This window comes from Haplochromis burtoni, unplaced genomic scaffold (assembly GCF_018398535.1).
Source record: "Haplochromis burtoni strain Fernald_Lab_line unplaced genomic scaffold, NCSU_Asbu1 Contig_19, whole genome shotgun sequence".
Lineage (NCBI taxonomy): Eukaryota > Metazoa > Chordata > Actinopteri > Cichliformes > Cichlidae > Haplochromis > Haplochromis burtoni.
In genome coordinates this window covers 1,211,135-1,226,450 of record NW_024582380.1, presented here as the reverse complement: position 1 = coordinate 1,226,450, position 15,316 = coordinate 1,211,135, and the positions used below count along the sequence as shown (strand labels likewise).

The 15,316-nt window shown below is 44.5% G+C and overlaps 2 protein-coding genes across 8 annotated transcripts in view; one reads left to right on the top strand and one right to left on the bottom strand.

Moving 5' to 3' along the window:
* The window catches only part of si:ch211-26b3.4 (connector enhancer of kinase suppressor of ras 2), a 64,063-nt gene extending 59,410 nt beyond the window's left edge, over positions 1 to 4,653 (bottom strand). For 4 of the 6 annotated variants that reach the window (XR_006054093.1, XR_006054092.1, XM_042218455.1 and 1 more), the window contains exon 1: positions 3,940 to 4,650. Coding sequence is in view for 4 of the 6 variants with exons in the window: in XM_042218455.1 (XP_042074389.1) it covers positions 3,940 to 4,003 (64 nt within the window). In the remaining 2 variants the exon portion in view is untranslated. Of the gene's footprint in view, positions 1 to 3,939 lie in introns of all 6 variants that reach the window. The other 2 variants (XM_042218458.1, XM_042218456.1) reach the window with 2 other exon arrangements.
* Positions 4,654 to 5,096: 443 nt separating this feature from the next.
* Positions 5,097 to 15,302, top strand: hdx (highly divergent homeobox). Of its 2 annotated transcripts, XM_042218459.1 has the most exons (11): positions 5,097 to 6,192; positions 8,724 to 8,885; positions 9,006 to 9,152; positions 9,420 to 10,577; positions 10,656 to 10,712; positions 10,819 to 10,965; positions 11,601 to 11,808; positions 11,898 to 11,977; positions 12,925 to 13,017; positions 13,182 to 13,304; positions 13,387 to 15,302. In XM_042218459.1, exons 2-11 carry the CDS (start codon positions 8,820 to 8,822, stop codon positions 13,645 to 13,647), a joined length of 2,340 nt encoding a protein of 779 aa, XP_042074393.1. In that variant the 5' UTR covers positions 5,097 to 6,192; positions 8,724 to 8,819; the 3' UTR covers positions 13,648 to 15,302. The 2 variants fall into 2 exon arrangements, with proteins under 2 accessions (XP_042074393.1, XP_042074394.1); XM_042218460.1 differs by having other exon boundaries at positions 5,099 to 8,885; positions 11,610 to 11,808.
* The last annotated feature ends 14 nt before the right edge of the window (positions 15,303 to 15,316 follow it).

The following is a 15,316-nucleotide window of genomic DNA, read 5'->3' as shown; positions in this document are numbered from 1 at the left end:
AACATGTGAATATGCGGCATGGGTCTACACGAGTCTGGATGTGCGCTGGGCATCTGCGTGTGCGTGTTGCTGCTTCCCCATCTTATGACATGTGCCGTGACTCTCAACATGATCAGATCTGGTTTCCATGACTACGGATGCCCCACTTTAAAGCTGCTGCTCCAGAGTTTTTGTATCCATGCCCGTGTCAGCGTGCGCGCATATCTATCTATCCTATCCTATGCTTCGCAGCATCGGTGCCCATACGTGACGCTTGCACCTCAGCATTTCTTTTGTGAATAATAGAGGACACGAGGAGTTTTCGCGTGTGTGTGTGTCGTCGTCCCCCCGCCCCATAATAAGGCACACTCTTCAATCTTTAATGCAGCTGAAACTACGACAAGCACACAGTCAGAGCCGGGGGGAAGTGTTCTGCAACACAGACTTCCTTACCATTACCAGCGGGAGACGCAATCAGAAGGCACAGTATGGAATGATGCTAAACATGGTCCTTAACACTCCAGGAGACTTAATCTACCACATAACATTGAGAGGAGCTCTTTAATAAGATCACACTACTACACATTAGTGAGCTGGAATCTTCCCTCCATCTGAACACAGACTACAGTCTATAGTCACCCAAAGCAGCCTCGCGCTGAATCAAATGTGACACCCCACCATTTACATCGAGATCGTTCCAATACATTAGCGCACGCGGAGAGGTAAGAGGGATTACTGCAGGAAAAGTGAGCTGCCTTATTCATTCATTTTCCTGTCAATGTATGCATCAGCAAGCTGCCGATACCGTGTGGCTGAAAGAGGACTCAGAAACAAGCCCAGATTGGAGCGCGCCACGCTTAACGCATCCACTGCGTCTGCACACACCCTTGGAGATGCATCATGCGCTCACACGCGCACATACATAGAGGAAAGTCCTCCGGTGTGGGTGTTTAAAATCAAAACAAATGCTGATGAGTCATCTTTCTGTGAGGCTCGCCAGTGTTCTGCCGCTGGAGTAGTCCTTCTACAGCAGCGGGAGATACAGTATGGTCTGCTATAGCTGTGTCAGGTTTTCTGGCTGGGGCTGCAGAATATCGTATTTCCGTTCATATAAAAGGAAAGGGCTGTGGAGGAAAAGGAAAAGAAGAAGACGCCGTCCCACACAGAAGAGCAGAGCTTGTGTGGTTGTTGTTGTGCTGGTAAGGGATGGATTCCCAAAAATGTAGACGGGTATCCGCTGATTGATGCCCAAATCATCACCCACGCTCACGGATCACTTAAATGGCTCATTTTGTTCCAAGAGCTACAGCTTCTGGCTGCTTTTTGCACACTCACACAGCTGACAAAATATTCGAAGTCATGGATATTATTCTTTTTTTTCTTTTTTTTTTACTGACTTTTCTTTCAATAGTTTTCAGACTTTTGCACGATTCTTGCACTGGTTCATAACATGTTTGAATGTGTTTGTTATTTCTCTCTTTCATCAAATGACAGTAAACACATTTTACAGGCACAGCATTTACACCATGAAAAAGGGAGATAATTTTGGCTTCTTCATGCGGGGAAAATATCAGTTTATCTTAATGTTTGTTGTCGGCACCCACGTGTTTGCTAAGTGTTTGCAAAAGCAAAGGGTGGGGGGGGGGGGGTGCTGAAGTACTTCTTCTTAAGAGAAGGTCTCAGAGTCACTGCTCTGCTAAAATGGTACAAGAGTACTTAGATCGGCGTGAGAGAGACGGGGCGCTCCCCAGCAAAGAGGCCAAATTGGAACCTACATAAACGGACAGATTAGCACTAGCTTTTCACATTTGACTTTGTTCACGCGAAAATAAGATGCCTTCCCTGCAGGGGAAAAAAACAAGGGGGAAGGAGCTTCACAAGAACAAGGATGACACTGTGAGATGCTGGCAAACATCTATGAAAACGAACCTCCGAGCTTCATGTGAAAGAGGCCGGGATGTGGCTTGTTTTATGTGACCAAGATGAAACAGTTCTCCTTCAAAGGGTTGGATGCAAATGTGGACATATTTCTTTGCTTGTCCTTCACTGAACATAAAGTTTTGGGTTTTTTTATAAACAGTGCTTTAAGACGTCTAGGATTTGCATGTAACAAAACGTGAAAAATCGTGAAGCATGATCATTTGTACTCATTATCGAGCAGGTGGATTTGAATCGTGGCACGGAGTTTCTTTCCTCGTTTTTTCCTTTTCCACACTGAGAGTTTTTAAACTGCAGTGGGACGCGATGGCTTAATGACGATCACAACATGACAGTGGAAATCAGACCCACCAGCTCAACAGTTATGCTCTGTTTTTCAGGGTTTTTTTCTTGCTGATCAAATGGAACCTGGGCTACATGTGGAGAGAGGGTTTGTTTACACTGGAGAAACTGCAAATAAGGTGGACATCACTTTTTTGTTGGCACTGGCTCTGTAAAAGGGGGTAAAAGCTCTGATCACTTGCTTCTCGACATCTTGTGAGCAAATGTTTCTTTTTATTTTGTGTTCTGTTTCTGTTCTCCAAGTTGCGATATCTATTCACGATTTGGCCTGCCCCCATGTAATCTCACATAAAACAAACAAACAAACAAACAAAAAAACATTAAAAGAAATCCGCTCAGCCTCTCTTAATATGCAGTGCCGAATGAGCACTCCACGGATCAGAGCATGAAGCTGGAGCTCCACTGGCTGAGGCCGAGGAGAAACAGAGAGGTAGAGGTAGAGGGGAGCATAAAAACCTGGAACAACCTCGTAAGCACTTTAATGTAACGCATCCCAAAATAATCCCTTTCCGCGTACTCAGATGGTGTGTTGGCTATACCTTGACTCTCCAACCCAAGAGATCACCGCTTGGCCGTCACACGAGGAAAGTAGTGGTCCCAAAAAGCCACACAGGGACTTGGGGATCGAGCACATCTCTACATTAAATACCGAACCTGGCCACTGCATATATAATTCAAACACACACTCGCAAAGTATCTGTTACACTCCTGTAACAGTCTGAGTCATCAAACAAGGAGCGATTAAGTCATCCTCTTAAGTAAGGGGTTGCGGACACCCTCCCTTTCCATTTCTATTGTCTGTCAATAGGCCTACCACAGTTTCTCTCACAGCTTCTGTAGATGACCATGTGTGTGAGAACACCACCTACCACCGCCACCCACACACACCCACACACACACACACACACACACACACACACACGTATTACACGCACGATTAGGGATTACTCATTCATACTGTCGCTTTGAAGGGACTTAACTCGTGCCAGCAAAGCGAGCAGCAGGGGGAAAAAAGCAAAAAAAAAAACAAAAAAAAAGCGAGTGTGATCGCTGCGTTTGCCTTATATGGCAGGCGGCATTGCGCTGTCCACGGTGCTGAAACGGGCTGGCGTGAGCCACTGAAGGGGCGGGGGGGGGGGGGGGGGGGTGCATGCAGCTAACTAACATTAATCACACACGCACGGTTGGCACGCGCACACATGCACGGCGAGAGGTGACATGGGTTTGATAAGGGCATGTGCCAGTGAGCGGAGATGACATATCTTCAGCATTCATTGATGAGAGAGATGCCGCCGCCGCTGCCATATATGGCTGGGCTTGCAGGAGATGCGCTCTCAAGCAAGCCAGATGACAGAAGCCTGAAGTCCCCGCTTCTTAATGGGGGGGGGGGGGGGGGGGAATCCATGCTCGAACGCATTTCGGTCCACTTTAGTGACTTTAATCAGTCTCCGAGTGGTCTGGCGCAGGGTACAGGTTTGGACAAGGAGAACACACATGCACAGAGCATGGCCCTCTGCTACTCATCACCACCACCATCATCATCACCATCCTCATCATCATTATCGTTATCGTCGGTCTAACCACAAGCAGCATGAAAACGTTAGAGCATGGTGCAACAGGGAGAAAAAAAGAAAGAGAAAAGGGGGATGGGGGTGATGGTGGTGGGGTATCCAACATTACCTTTCATCCAGTCCAGCACCTGCTTTGGTGTCCATTTACTTATAGGTTCCATAACCAAAGCCATGGTGTCACAGTCTATCCGAGATGAACAGCGCACAGCTCAATGCGGGCGACATAAAACGACTTGTCAGTCACATCTGGAAACACGGAGCGGAGTGGCTAAATCTGAGGGGAAACCAGACGTGGTCGGGTTTATTCTCTCCATCGGAGCATGGCCGCCTGCAGAAAACGGTGAACTGGATGCGGTGGTGCAATCCACACGCGCACACACGGACACGCACACACACGCTTTTCTCCTCTTCTCTCTTCGCTTCTCCCTCTCCCTCCCTCCTCTCGTTCCCTCGCTCTCTCACTCTCTCGCTCTCTTTCTCGTGCCTTCCCGCCAGCCAGCAGCCCCGCGCTCTGTGAGAAGTGGATTCGGTGGGCGCACAGGGGATGGAGCGACCCCTCCCCTCCCTTCCTTCTCCTCTCCTCTTTTTTCCCCCTCCAGCCCGCCTCGCTGCAGCATCACTAGGGCCACCACTCATAATACAGACCAGGGAATGGTGCAACGCACACCATATAGGGAGGATCTCTCTCGGTCTCCCTCCCTCCTTGCCTTACATACACATGTACATATACACAATGTGGGAGGGGTGTCTGGGGGTTGGGGTAATGCAAACAGTAAATAAACAGCAGACTATGTAGCAGCAACACCCTGATAAATAATATATGAAATGCAGTAGGTTCTACTGAATACAAGAGACGGTATAAGTAGGGCACTTGTGGAAATTTTCAGAAATGATCATTAATTATGTTTTTTTTTCTTCCCAGCAAAGAAAGAATTCGTCAGCGCTGCTTTGCAATAATACGTCTGCGCGTCAGCAGCTCGTGCCGCATCACATGGCAAGCAGGTGTAAGATTTTTCTTCTTCTCCTCCTCCTTTTTTTAAAGTTCAGTCTGTGAGGAAATCAGCATCAACTTTGTCAGGCGTTGCTGCTCGCTGTGTGGACCCTAGCTGGGAGGAACAGCGCCCCCTGCTGCGTACCTGGGAACCAGGTGACGTCATGGATTACAGCAGCGCCCGCTTCCACATACATCCACACCACCAACTTCCACTCACGATAGATACCGTTTCAGGTCATCGTTTAGGAATGAGAGACATCTTTATTGAGAGAATAAATTAACTAATTCGGCAGAATTAAAAAAAATTAGCAACAGTACAAAGTGCTTACGTGACCCTTCTTAGTGGCAGTTTATATTAATAATGACTCTAGAAGTCATCTAAATTAAAACGAGATTCAATTATTGTTTTATAATATTTGCAATTGACAGGCAAGTCTTTGTTTCATTGTCATAGATTCAAAGTAAAACAAACATCAAATATCAGTTTCTCATACAGAAAAATCTCTATTATAGAGGTATCTTACAATAAAAGCACCTTGAGGGAGACTGCTGCTGTGATTCGTTTATGTCCAAAAATGGTAATTGAATAGAAATCAGCACCTATTTTGTTTATAGCACCGAGTCTCCGTGTTGATTGTTAGTGTTACCTATAAACTCCTTGGCTGTAACAGGTACTGAAAATCAGCTACGTTGTGGACCTTGCTGAGAGTGCATCCAAACTTATGTTAGATGAGGTGCTTAAACTTTATTACTATAAACAGTAATTCAGTTCACATATATATGTTTTGTATCTTCATTATCATAACAAATTCATATAATGAAAACATATGTGCATATTTACACCATCTTAAAGTTTTATAAGTGTAGATTTTACATCTCCAAAAGCAAATTCTAATATTCAGCGAAACGTATAATAACTAATGAAGACCTTAGCCAGAACTCTAAACACATCTGCAATCAAACAAAGTGTGCGTGGGGGGGGTTGTTGTGTTATTTTTTTGCAGCCTGTAGTGAAACAGTTCCTCCTTGTGCAGTGCTGTAGAGGGCAGTTTAAGTAAGAGATATCCAGGTGAAGAGAAAACGAGGCATTCCCCACCCAAACTTTCCACTGCTTCCATGTCTGTGACCTCCTCCTTCCAGCAGTCCTGTGAACAAAGTCAATGGTGGGCGGGACTACGGTGCTCAGTTTTCAGCCTGTTCCGAACGTGACAGCGATGATCTCGAGCTCCCATTGGCTCCTGTCTGCAAATACGTCACAATCATGATTAGAATTGATGATCGGACGTTCTGATTTCATTGTCTAGCAAAGGGGACTGGTGAAGAAATCTGCTGAATTTGAGCGTTCGTCTGATTTTAACATCAAAAATGGTATGTAGGGACGTGATTTTTCCTTTTTGCTTCAGGGTACCCCAGAACGCTTTGTAGCCTGGCATCCGCTCGAAGCCAGGGTCAGTGAGAATGATCCTGCCGCGGTCGGGAAATCACAGATTTGAAGGAAAAGTTTAGCTGCAGCTATCCATTGGGAGAGCTATGCTAATGCTAGCTACCGTTGGCTGGCTCAGACATGGCCGCTCGGGCCTGCAAGCTAACGTAGGCTGTCTGTGTTGCCATTGTGACAAAGCGGTTCTTACCCGGTCAGTTTACTGTGCGGGTTTTCGACCGTAAAGTTATGGCACGAGCCTCCCGTGCGGTAAATCCGCGCCGGAATCCGCCGTTTCCTGACGTGCCCACAATTTGTTTGCTAATTCTCTCCTTAATGTTTCCATATTGACTGTAGCCATGCGCAGTCAGCCTTTCAAAATAAACCTGCCGCCTGCTTATTGGTCGCACAACATTCCCGTATGTGACTTTTGTTTCAAACAAAACATTTCCCAGCTCTGCTTTAAAACTTGTTCGCCTTTGTTTTTCCAGCTCTGTGAAAGTCCGCGTGGGTTTTTTTTACGCTAATTTGGCTACCGCTGTTTTCTTCCTCACGACCCCGTCCTAACGCAGGACAGCACTGCTACGAAACTTGCACACATTTAAAAGTCTCACATTTAACTCAGCCATGTTAATAAATCAGTTTGTAACAAATGGACAAGGTTACCTGTGTGCCACTTCATTACTCATGACGGTGTGTACAATTAAATTGAAGGCTGAATGGCTCTAACAATTACCAGGAGTTTCAACAGGACCATTTGTTTTGTTTTTGCCAAAAGTCAGGCATAACGTTATCATTTATAAGTATGTAATTATGACTTTTGGATTTATTAAAGTACTCTTAGTGGTTTTCATTTGATAAAACAAGTACTTGTTTTGATTAGTATTTTGAGTATTTTAACTGCACTAAAACTACTCAGCTGCTCAAATGACTGAGTACTGTTATGCTATTATAGTACTGGACTATTATAACTTTTATGCCCTGTGCCCTCTTTCCTTTGCATTCTGCTTTCAAGGAGCCAGACTGTCTTTTAATTTTGCAGTTATCCAAGAAATAGTTCTGCAAGATTTTCAATGTTTTTCTTTTGAAATTGTTTATTTTTTTCACTCTTTTCCAATCCAATTGGTGCACCTGAGCATTTTCAGAGAGATGCTGTTTTTGTTTGTTTGTTTGTTTGTTTAAACCACTTGACTATGACTCATTCAAGCATAAAAAAGGCTCTTAACTCAATGGATGAACCGGTTTCATATCTACACATAACAATTTAGCAAAGAACTGTTTTTAAATTGTTAAAATGTTATTTGTTACTAGCAATCTGTTGCAGAATCACATAATTTGTTGTCATTTCTTTAATTTAATTCACAAAAAAATCCCAAACATAACAGAGTTTGACAGGTGATTGCTAACGAGAGGTTAATTGACAACTTGGCATATCTTGGTGTGGTGTGCAGTGTATCCAAAAAACAAAAACAAATGTGAGGAAATTGGACAAGTAGAGGTTGGAAAAAAAAAGGATGAAAAAGCCTAACACAGGACCTGTGAAATGCATCTGACCTTCAGCTGAATCATCTGTTGTTCAGTGAAGCCTCATTAGAAATGGTCTCAGTCGTAGGTAAGGAAGGAAAACAAGGAGAAAGAGAGAGAGCAAGAACTGGACTGAAAATCAGTGGCAACAGGTCTGATGGAGTGACAAATCCAAATTTGAAATTTCTGGTTCAGTTATGAGAGAGAGGTATGACAGCGAGGATTTACAGCCATCTGTAAAAGACAATGGAGGCTCTGTCATGGTTTGGTGCTGCATTTCAGTTGGTGGTGTTGTCATGCATGGAAGCTGTCTGACTGTCAACAGCTTCATTTTTCAGTATGGCAATGATCCCAAAACAAACTGCCAATGCGATAAAAGCATACCTGGATAGAAAAACACTATCAGTCATGGATTGTCCTCCCCAGAGCCCAGACCTCAACATTATTAGAGCACTGTGGGATGGTCTTGACAGAACAGAACAAAAAGCAGCCAACAAGCAAAGAATAGGTTTGAATGCCCTTCAGGAAGCCTGGAAAACTATTCCTGAAGACTACTTGAAGAAATGACAAGAAAGTTTGGCTCAGGGAGTCCAGGCTGTGCTGAATAATGAAGGTGGTTGCACCAAGTATTGGCTTTAAAGCTGTACCTCTGTTTTTGCCTTATATACTGTATTTATATAGTTATATAAGGTGAACCATATGTGCATGTTTCAGTTAATCACTGCACTTATTTCCTGTTTTCCTAGCAAAATATAAAGAAACGAGTGGTGGCTCAAGACTTTTTTGTTACGTATATAGGTGTGTGTGTGTGATAAAAGTGATTTCATTTCTGGGTTTTTTTTTTTGTCAATCCACACTGCTAAATGGAGTAATGTTTTTTTTCCTTTTCTTTTACTATTTATACTCTTTGTTTACACTTTGCAAGAAGGTGTTGTCTGCTTTGCTTTCTCCTCAGCCACACTACCCAGCGGCACGTCGGGTACACTGAGACAAAATGGGCACAAACAAAATAGTGCAAATGTAGAAATACGGAGGTTTCGCTTTGATCTGCATGGCTGCCCCGTTCCCCTCCAGCAGTAGAATGGATGCGTGGCCACAAAGGCGTGGCCTGCAGACGGTGAGTACATCAAGAGTTTCTGTTGGTTTTAGCCAAAGAAAGAAAATTCCATAATTAAATAATTAAAATTTCCGCGAGCTGGGACTTAGTAGTAGTAATTATCTTTCCTTTTCCCCTAAGATGAACCTGCGGTCAGTATTTACGGCTGAGCAGCAGAGGATCCTGGAACGTTACTATGAGAATGGGATGACCAATCAGAGCAAGTCTTGCTTCCAGCTAATACTGCAGTGTGCTCAGGAGGCCAAATTGGACTTCAGTGTTGTCCGGGTAGGCCCATAAAATGTGCTTGTGCGTGTGAACGAGCAGTAGGGAACCCTTTGCTATGATTTATGCTCTGTTTCGTTTTTATTAAGGAATGTTCATGTAATGCCGCAGCAGGTAATCAAGGCAGTGAGTCAGATCTATACTATGCGAGCTCTTCATCTAGTGTAGAGTCATGAGTTATTGCCCTCACTTAGCAGAATTAGTTCCCCTAATGTTTTGCAGAATGCTTTTTTAAGTGATGTTACTGAGCTGATTGCTCTCTCCCTGCAGACATGGGTTGGCAACAAAAGGCGTAAGCTCGCCTCCAAGGTTCCCCAGAATGGAGGGGTGTCTCATTCCTTATCTAGTCATGGACTAGCTGGGGGAATGCTCTCCAATCACACATTGGCCGGAGGTGCTTTGTCCAATCACAGCCTAGCAGTAGGAGCGCTGCTTCCTGCTGACATGACTGCAGCGCGGAGCATCCAGAACCGCGTGCACCTTCTCCCTCCATCCTCGTCCTTCCCTTCTGTGTCGTCGACACCTTCCCCGCCCTCATCTTCCTCACCCCTAAGCAGTGGAAGCAACAACAACAATGATGTAATACTAACAGGGATCTACTCTCTGAACCCTGGCCCTCAGTCTCGACCGAGAGCCACGGCCCCACCGCCTCAGTCAGACTCTGACCTCTCTGCGCACACATCCTCATCTCTGATGAACCAGGTGCTGCAGATCAGGAACAGTTCCTCCTCCTCCTCACCCGTCCACTCCAAGTTAGTGTCACTTTCTCAGAATCTCCCATCCCTCACTTCTGCCTCAGGGCCTTTAGTCTACACTGCAGTCAGAAAAGGTGCTTTATCCCTTGGGGAGGGGGGGGTAAGCGCAGGAGCAGGGGTAGTACCTCACAGCTGGACTAGACAATACGGTACAGCGCAAATTCGCCCTTGGTCCTCTTCCTCACAATCCCAGACTCAGCTTCAGCCCAGACCTCACTCCAACCCACAACCTCAGCCGCCTGCTCCACAGAAAACTCGGGTCTCCTTGCCAGTTCACAACGCCGGCCCGTCCTCTGATCAGACACCTCGTATTCAGCAGGTTTTCACCTTGTCAGAAAAGGGCGACAGGGACCGCCTCAGACCCGGACCAAAATCAGCTCGTAAAAGCCAGGAAACCCACAGGTCAGCACCTCTGGACACCAGTCATAACTTCTCCATTGCCATGGAAACTGGAGATGAAGAAGATGAGTGGCAAAGGGAAGAAGAGTTGGCAAATATGGCCGCTCAAACACACATCCACAGGGAGCAGACGTCAGCCAGCCCAATCGGGGCCGAAGTGTCTGTCGTGCGAGGAAACCACACACCTCCGATGACGAGCTCCAGACCCGCATTGCTTCAGGGCAGCTACTCCCTCACAGCACAGACCTCACTTACAGGGGAATCCAGCTCACAAGTAGGAGCGGTTTTATTGCTGGTACATTCGTCCCTTTAAGTGAGTTGACAGATTTAACCTACGTGTCTTTGTGTGCAGACTGCAGTTGGTGTATCTGCTGCCCCCTGGGTTATTAGCAACTCCAGAAAGAGAACAGTAAGCGCTCTAAAGCACCACATTTATGCACGCATGTAGCATGCTGGAAATAAGTAATACAATTATAGATGCGAGACATGTAGTCAGACAGGTTTTGTGTTTTCAGCTGCAGGATCGGACCCAGTTCAGTGATGGGGATCTTATCCAGCTAAAGCGCTACTGGGACCGAGGCATGACCAGCCTGGGCTCAGTGTGCAGGGAGAAGATCAGCGCTGCAGCAAACCAACTCAATGTAGACACTGAAATAGTCAAGGTAGCCAACTCAACAAGAAAGAAATAGCTTAATGTATTCTAGGTTTGGAAGAATCAAAAAAGAGACATGGCATTGCATACGCTACAAAACAAATGGTAAAGCTTTGGGTCTTCAGTTGTTCACTTATTTATGACATTTAGTGGAAACAGGACTATTTAACTTGTCTGAGCTCTTGAGGGCTGTTAGAAAGGAGAAAAGAACAACTTTTCTGGGTCAGGTTTTCTAACTTACTTGCACAATGTTGTGTAAAAGTCATGCTGTTATATATCAGGGCCACAGCAGGAATGCTGGTAGACTAAATATAGTCTCTAAGTCCTGACACACACACATGACCCTGTGCCATCTCACTTACAAGGATATTTATTGCAAGGAATAAAACTTTTGCCTTCAGAGTTACAGTAAATTAGGACTATCTTCAGATCACTGCAAAATAATTTCCTTGCTGCAACTGGTGCAGTTCACCATCTGACCTTGCCTTCTGACTTTGGTGATTGGATGAATCAGTGTTAGAGAATCTTGTTCCAGATCAAAGAGGCAGTCCATTTGTTTAATAAGCGCACTCATAGAAAATCCGGGTATGGAAATATACCGGACACCTGCTGATACTTATCCCGGTCTCCCATTTGTTCTCACATGATTTACAGACATGGATCAGTAACAGACGGAGGAAGTACCGTCTGATGGGTATTGAAATCCCTCCACCCAAAGGTGGGCCTGCTGTATTCACAACCTCATCGCCAGGAAACCAATCGCCAGTGTCCCTCAGCCCTAACGAGGAGCGCCTCAGAACCCCTGAAATCGGAGATGACATGAACGATGGCGGCTCTGTGTGCCTGTCTGAGGGTGAGGCCGCTGATGCCGTCCGCACATTAACACATCCTGTGTACAAACCGTGCATCTCGGCATTTACGCAGTATCTATGTCAAACCTAGATGGCACCATCGATTCACAACACAGGGATGGAGAGGATGGAAACGATCTGTCCAATGCTGCTCCAATGGCCAATAATGTGGTACTTTATGAGTTCTTCTTTATATTAGAGCCTCATTAGCTTTTGTGATTTGTAGAATTCATATTAACATGTAATGATATGAGTTTAGCAATTAGGCTGAGAGTTGTCTGCTAAAACTGAAGCTAGTTTGGTTGACAGCAACTATAATTCACTGCAGTATTAAAGGGGATGCTTGGAGTGCAGTCTGTTTACCAGAAAGACTAAACCGCTAACTCCTTATAATGTCTTTCAGTACAAGCTTTAAAAACGTTGGAGATTTTAACATGCAAGTGTGTGGATGTCAACTCACTTTTAGAAACAGCCTCAGGTCTCCATTAAAGGAACTGCACATAGCAGTGGCTACATTTTTCTGAGTCTTCAAGGTTGCCACCCGGTGACTCGCAAACTTACATCACAATGTGCAATGTGCTTAGTCAGCCTTTTTTCAAAGGGGACTTTTCAACATTATAGTAGAGCTAATATTATGTTCATACATTAAGCTTTAGAGGATTTTAATTAGTACCCAGGAGAAATGTAGCAGTGTATAAAATCAAAAGCAACCTAGTGACAAATACAATGCTTACGAATACATTTCTTGACCAATCGCAGGCACATTTTTTTTATCTTAGCTTGTTGTGATTAAAGGGTCACCATGTAGCCAATAATTGTATTTATTTTTCTCTGCCTCAGCTCATTTTTCTAAATAATAGTTCTAGAGCACTGATTAAGATGACTGTTGGGTTATTAGGTTTTAAATGAATTAGTTTTAAATAATTGTAAAAGCCTTTTCATTCTCATTCTCTGGATTATTTATTGACGAGGATGATGGTGATGTATTGTTTACTTAATTGAGGAGAGGCCTCATGTAATGTGTATAAGGGTATAATTATCACCGAAACTGTTGGAAATAATTTTTCTTTGCTCGTTTCCAGAGTTTAAAGTGATTTGATGTCTGTGTTTTTTAACAGAAGATCGAAGTGATCGATGAGGACGAGGAAGCCGATGAGGATGAATTAGTGGCTTCGGACCTTGAGCAAATGCAGAACCTGCTGGAATTCAAGGTGAAAACACCCACACAGACTGTGACACATTCACAAAGCATTGCTCACGGTGCTGTAAAAGCGGCAAAGATAAAATGCACGATGCTAAATGTGCTGTAACCTGAATTAGCATTATTTTAAATTCTGAATGGATTCTTTGCCTTGTTTGGATCCTTCTGTTTCAGCATGAGGAAGTCCAGTTCTTGGAGAATGAGCTAGAGAACCAAAAACAAAAGTACCAGGATCTTGCAAGCTTCACAAAAAGCCTGCTCAGTGCTGTGAGGAACAATGACCTGGAGAGGCAGCAGGTATGTTCACAGTCTTGTTTATATGTTAAATGAGAAAAGCTTATTATCAGTGTCTAAGCTGAGTTGTGCCGTGCATGTTTAGGAACTCATGGCCAGTCTACCTCAGCCTTCAGACCAGGAATGGGACATGACCGTGGACAGAGGAGCCCAGTCTCCTGCTGAGTCAGCAGATGAATCCTCCAACCACAGTAACCCCCAGGCAGCCTGCGCGAGCTTCAGAGACCCTCAGCTGGCCCAGGCAAACGAAGTCCCGCTGGTCACCATGATCAAAGATGATACTGATGTTGCCGAGCCCTCTGCATCAGAGGAGCAAATGCAGGAAGCAGAAGCAGAACCAGAGTGACACAGACACAATTATAGAGATGTTTCCTCACTCCAAAAAGAGGCTTATTTCAAACTATAGAGACTGTAGTGTCTAACAATTACAAAAACACTCTTGGAAAAGTCACACTCCACGCCCAGTGCCTGTGGATTGACGCTTCACTTATGACTGTTGGGCTTTTTTACTGCATATCATTCGCCTTGAGAGAACAATAAATGACCTCTAACTTAACTTTGTCTCGTGTTTTGTTTTTCTCATGTATTACTGAGTATGAGTAGGAAATTATGTAGGAATTTAAGCTGTAAAAATACAACTTCTTAAAAACATTAACAAACTTGTAACTGCAATGATCGCAGCTGCATACACACACACTGCTACTGGAGCGCCATCAGTATGAGTTCAGTTAATCAACTTCAGTGCATCCAGAATGCTGCAGTGAAAGTACTGACGGGGACTCCAAGCATACAGGCTTGAATAATCAGGCCCCATCTATCTTCATCTTATCTCACCCCAGTAGAGCACTTTGCTCTCAGGCTTTTGGCTTACTACTGGTTTCTAGGCTATTTAAAAGTAGAATGGGAGCTTCAGCTTTCAGACCCATTTTCTGTGGACGTAACTCCCAGTTTGGAATCGGGACACAGACATCCTCTCTAATTTCAAAATTAGGCTTAAAACTTTATTTTTTTGATTAAGCTTATAGTGATGGTTGAATCAGGTGACCTCAAACCCTTCCTTAGTTACACTGCTGTAATAGTTGCAGGCTGCTCAGAGTTGGGTTGAGCCTGGTTCTGCCAGATATTTCTTCCTGTTAAAATTGAGATTTTCCTTACCACTGTCGCAAAGTGCTTCCTCAGGTTTGATTGTTAAAATACAGTTAGTCTTATTGCGAATACTGGTATTTATTAACAGATTGGCACGTAAGTTTTGACCTACTGTATCTTGACTTGTACAAGGAAGTATTAATGGCCAAATATGTACACGAATATATATTTAAATAATTAAGCTGTATTGTTTAGACTGAAGAAATGCGTGTGCCAAATCAAATAGACAAATCCACGCATGTAGTCGTTCACTACACAAACACGGAGCATTTGTGGGTGGGAGAAAGCTGCAGAGAAAGCGGAGAGCGTTAAGCCTCTTATATGCACTTAAACCAGGGATGGAAGGCTTATGAAACAGTGGTTTTAAAACGTACAGCTCGCACTGTTAAGATCGCTAACTTACAAATCGTTTGCGCTTTAATTTCATCATGCGTCAACAGCAAGAAAAAAGCAAAAATAAATAAATAAAATAACTCGCTGCCTGCCACAGTCACGGTGACTAACTATTTCGGTCGCTAGCAAATAGTCCATCAACCGGATGTGTGCATGTCACACACAGCATCAGGTCCCCGCGCCACCACGTCCACTCTCCCTCCTCTCTATCTCGAGACCTGCTGCTTTGGTTTGGACGGGGGAAATCCTTAACTGAATTGCGTCATAAATACGTCAATAAAGTCCCATTCACTGACGATCAGGTACCACGGTAGCCGCCATATTCGCATCTATGGTAGGGTAGCGGTGCTTTCGGCGAGCGTGTGATCCAGTCATCAACATCGACTGTTCCCTGCGCCGACCCTCCAAACCTTTCCTCGGAGCGGCCCGCGGTTCCACAGCCTGCATCGGAGCATCGAGGCAGAAAAAAGCCGGAC

What these genes read in the sequence shown, in the direction of transcription:
- hdx (XM_042218459.1), top strand. Translation starts at nt 8,820, where the DNA reads ATGGCTGCCCCGTTCCCCTCCAGCAGTAGAATGGATGCGTGGCCACAA. An exon ending in TAGACACTGAAATAGTCAAG is followed by an intron (nt 10,966 to 11,600) that starts GTAGCCAACTCA and finishes TTGTTCTCACAT; the next exon opens with GATTTACAGACATGGATCAG. An exon ending in ATGACCTGGAGAGGCAGCAG is followed by an intron (nt 13,305 to 13,386) that starts GTATGTTCACAG and finishes GTGCATGTTTAG; the next exon opens with GAACTCATGGCCAGTCTACC.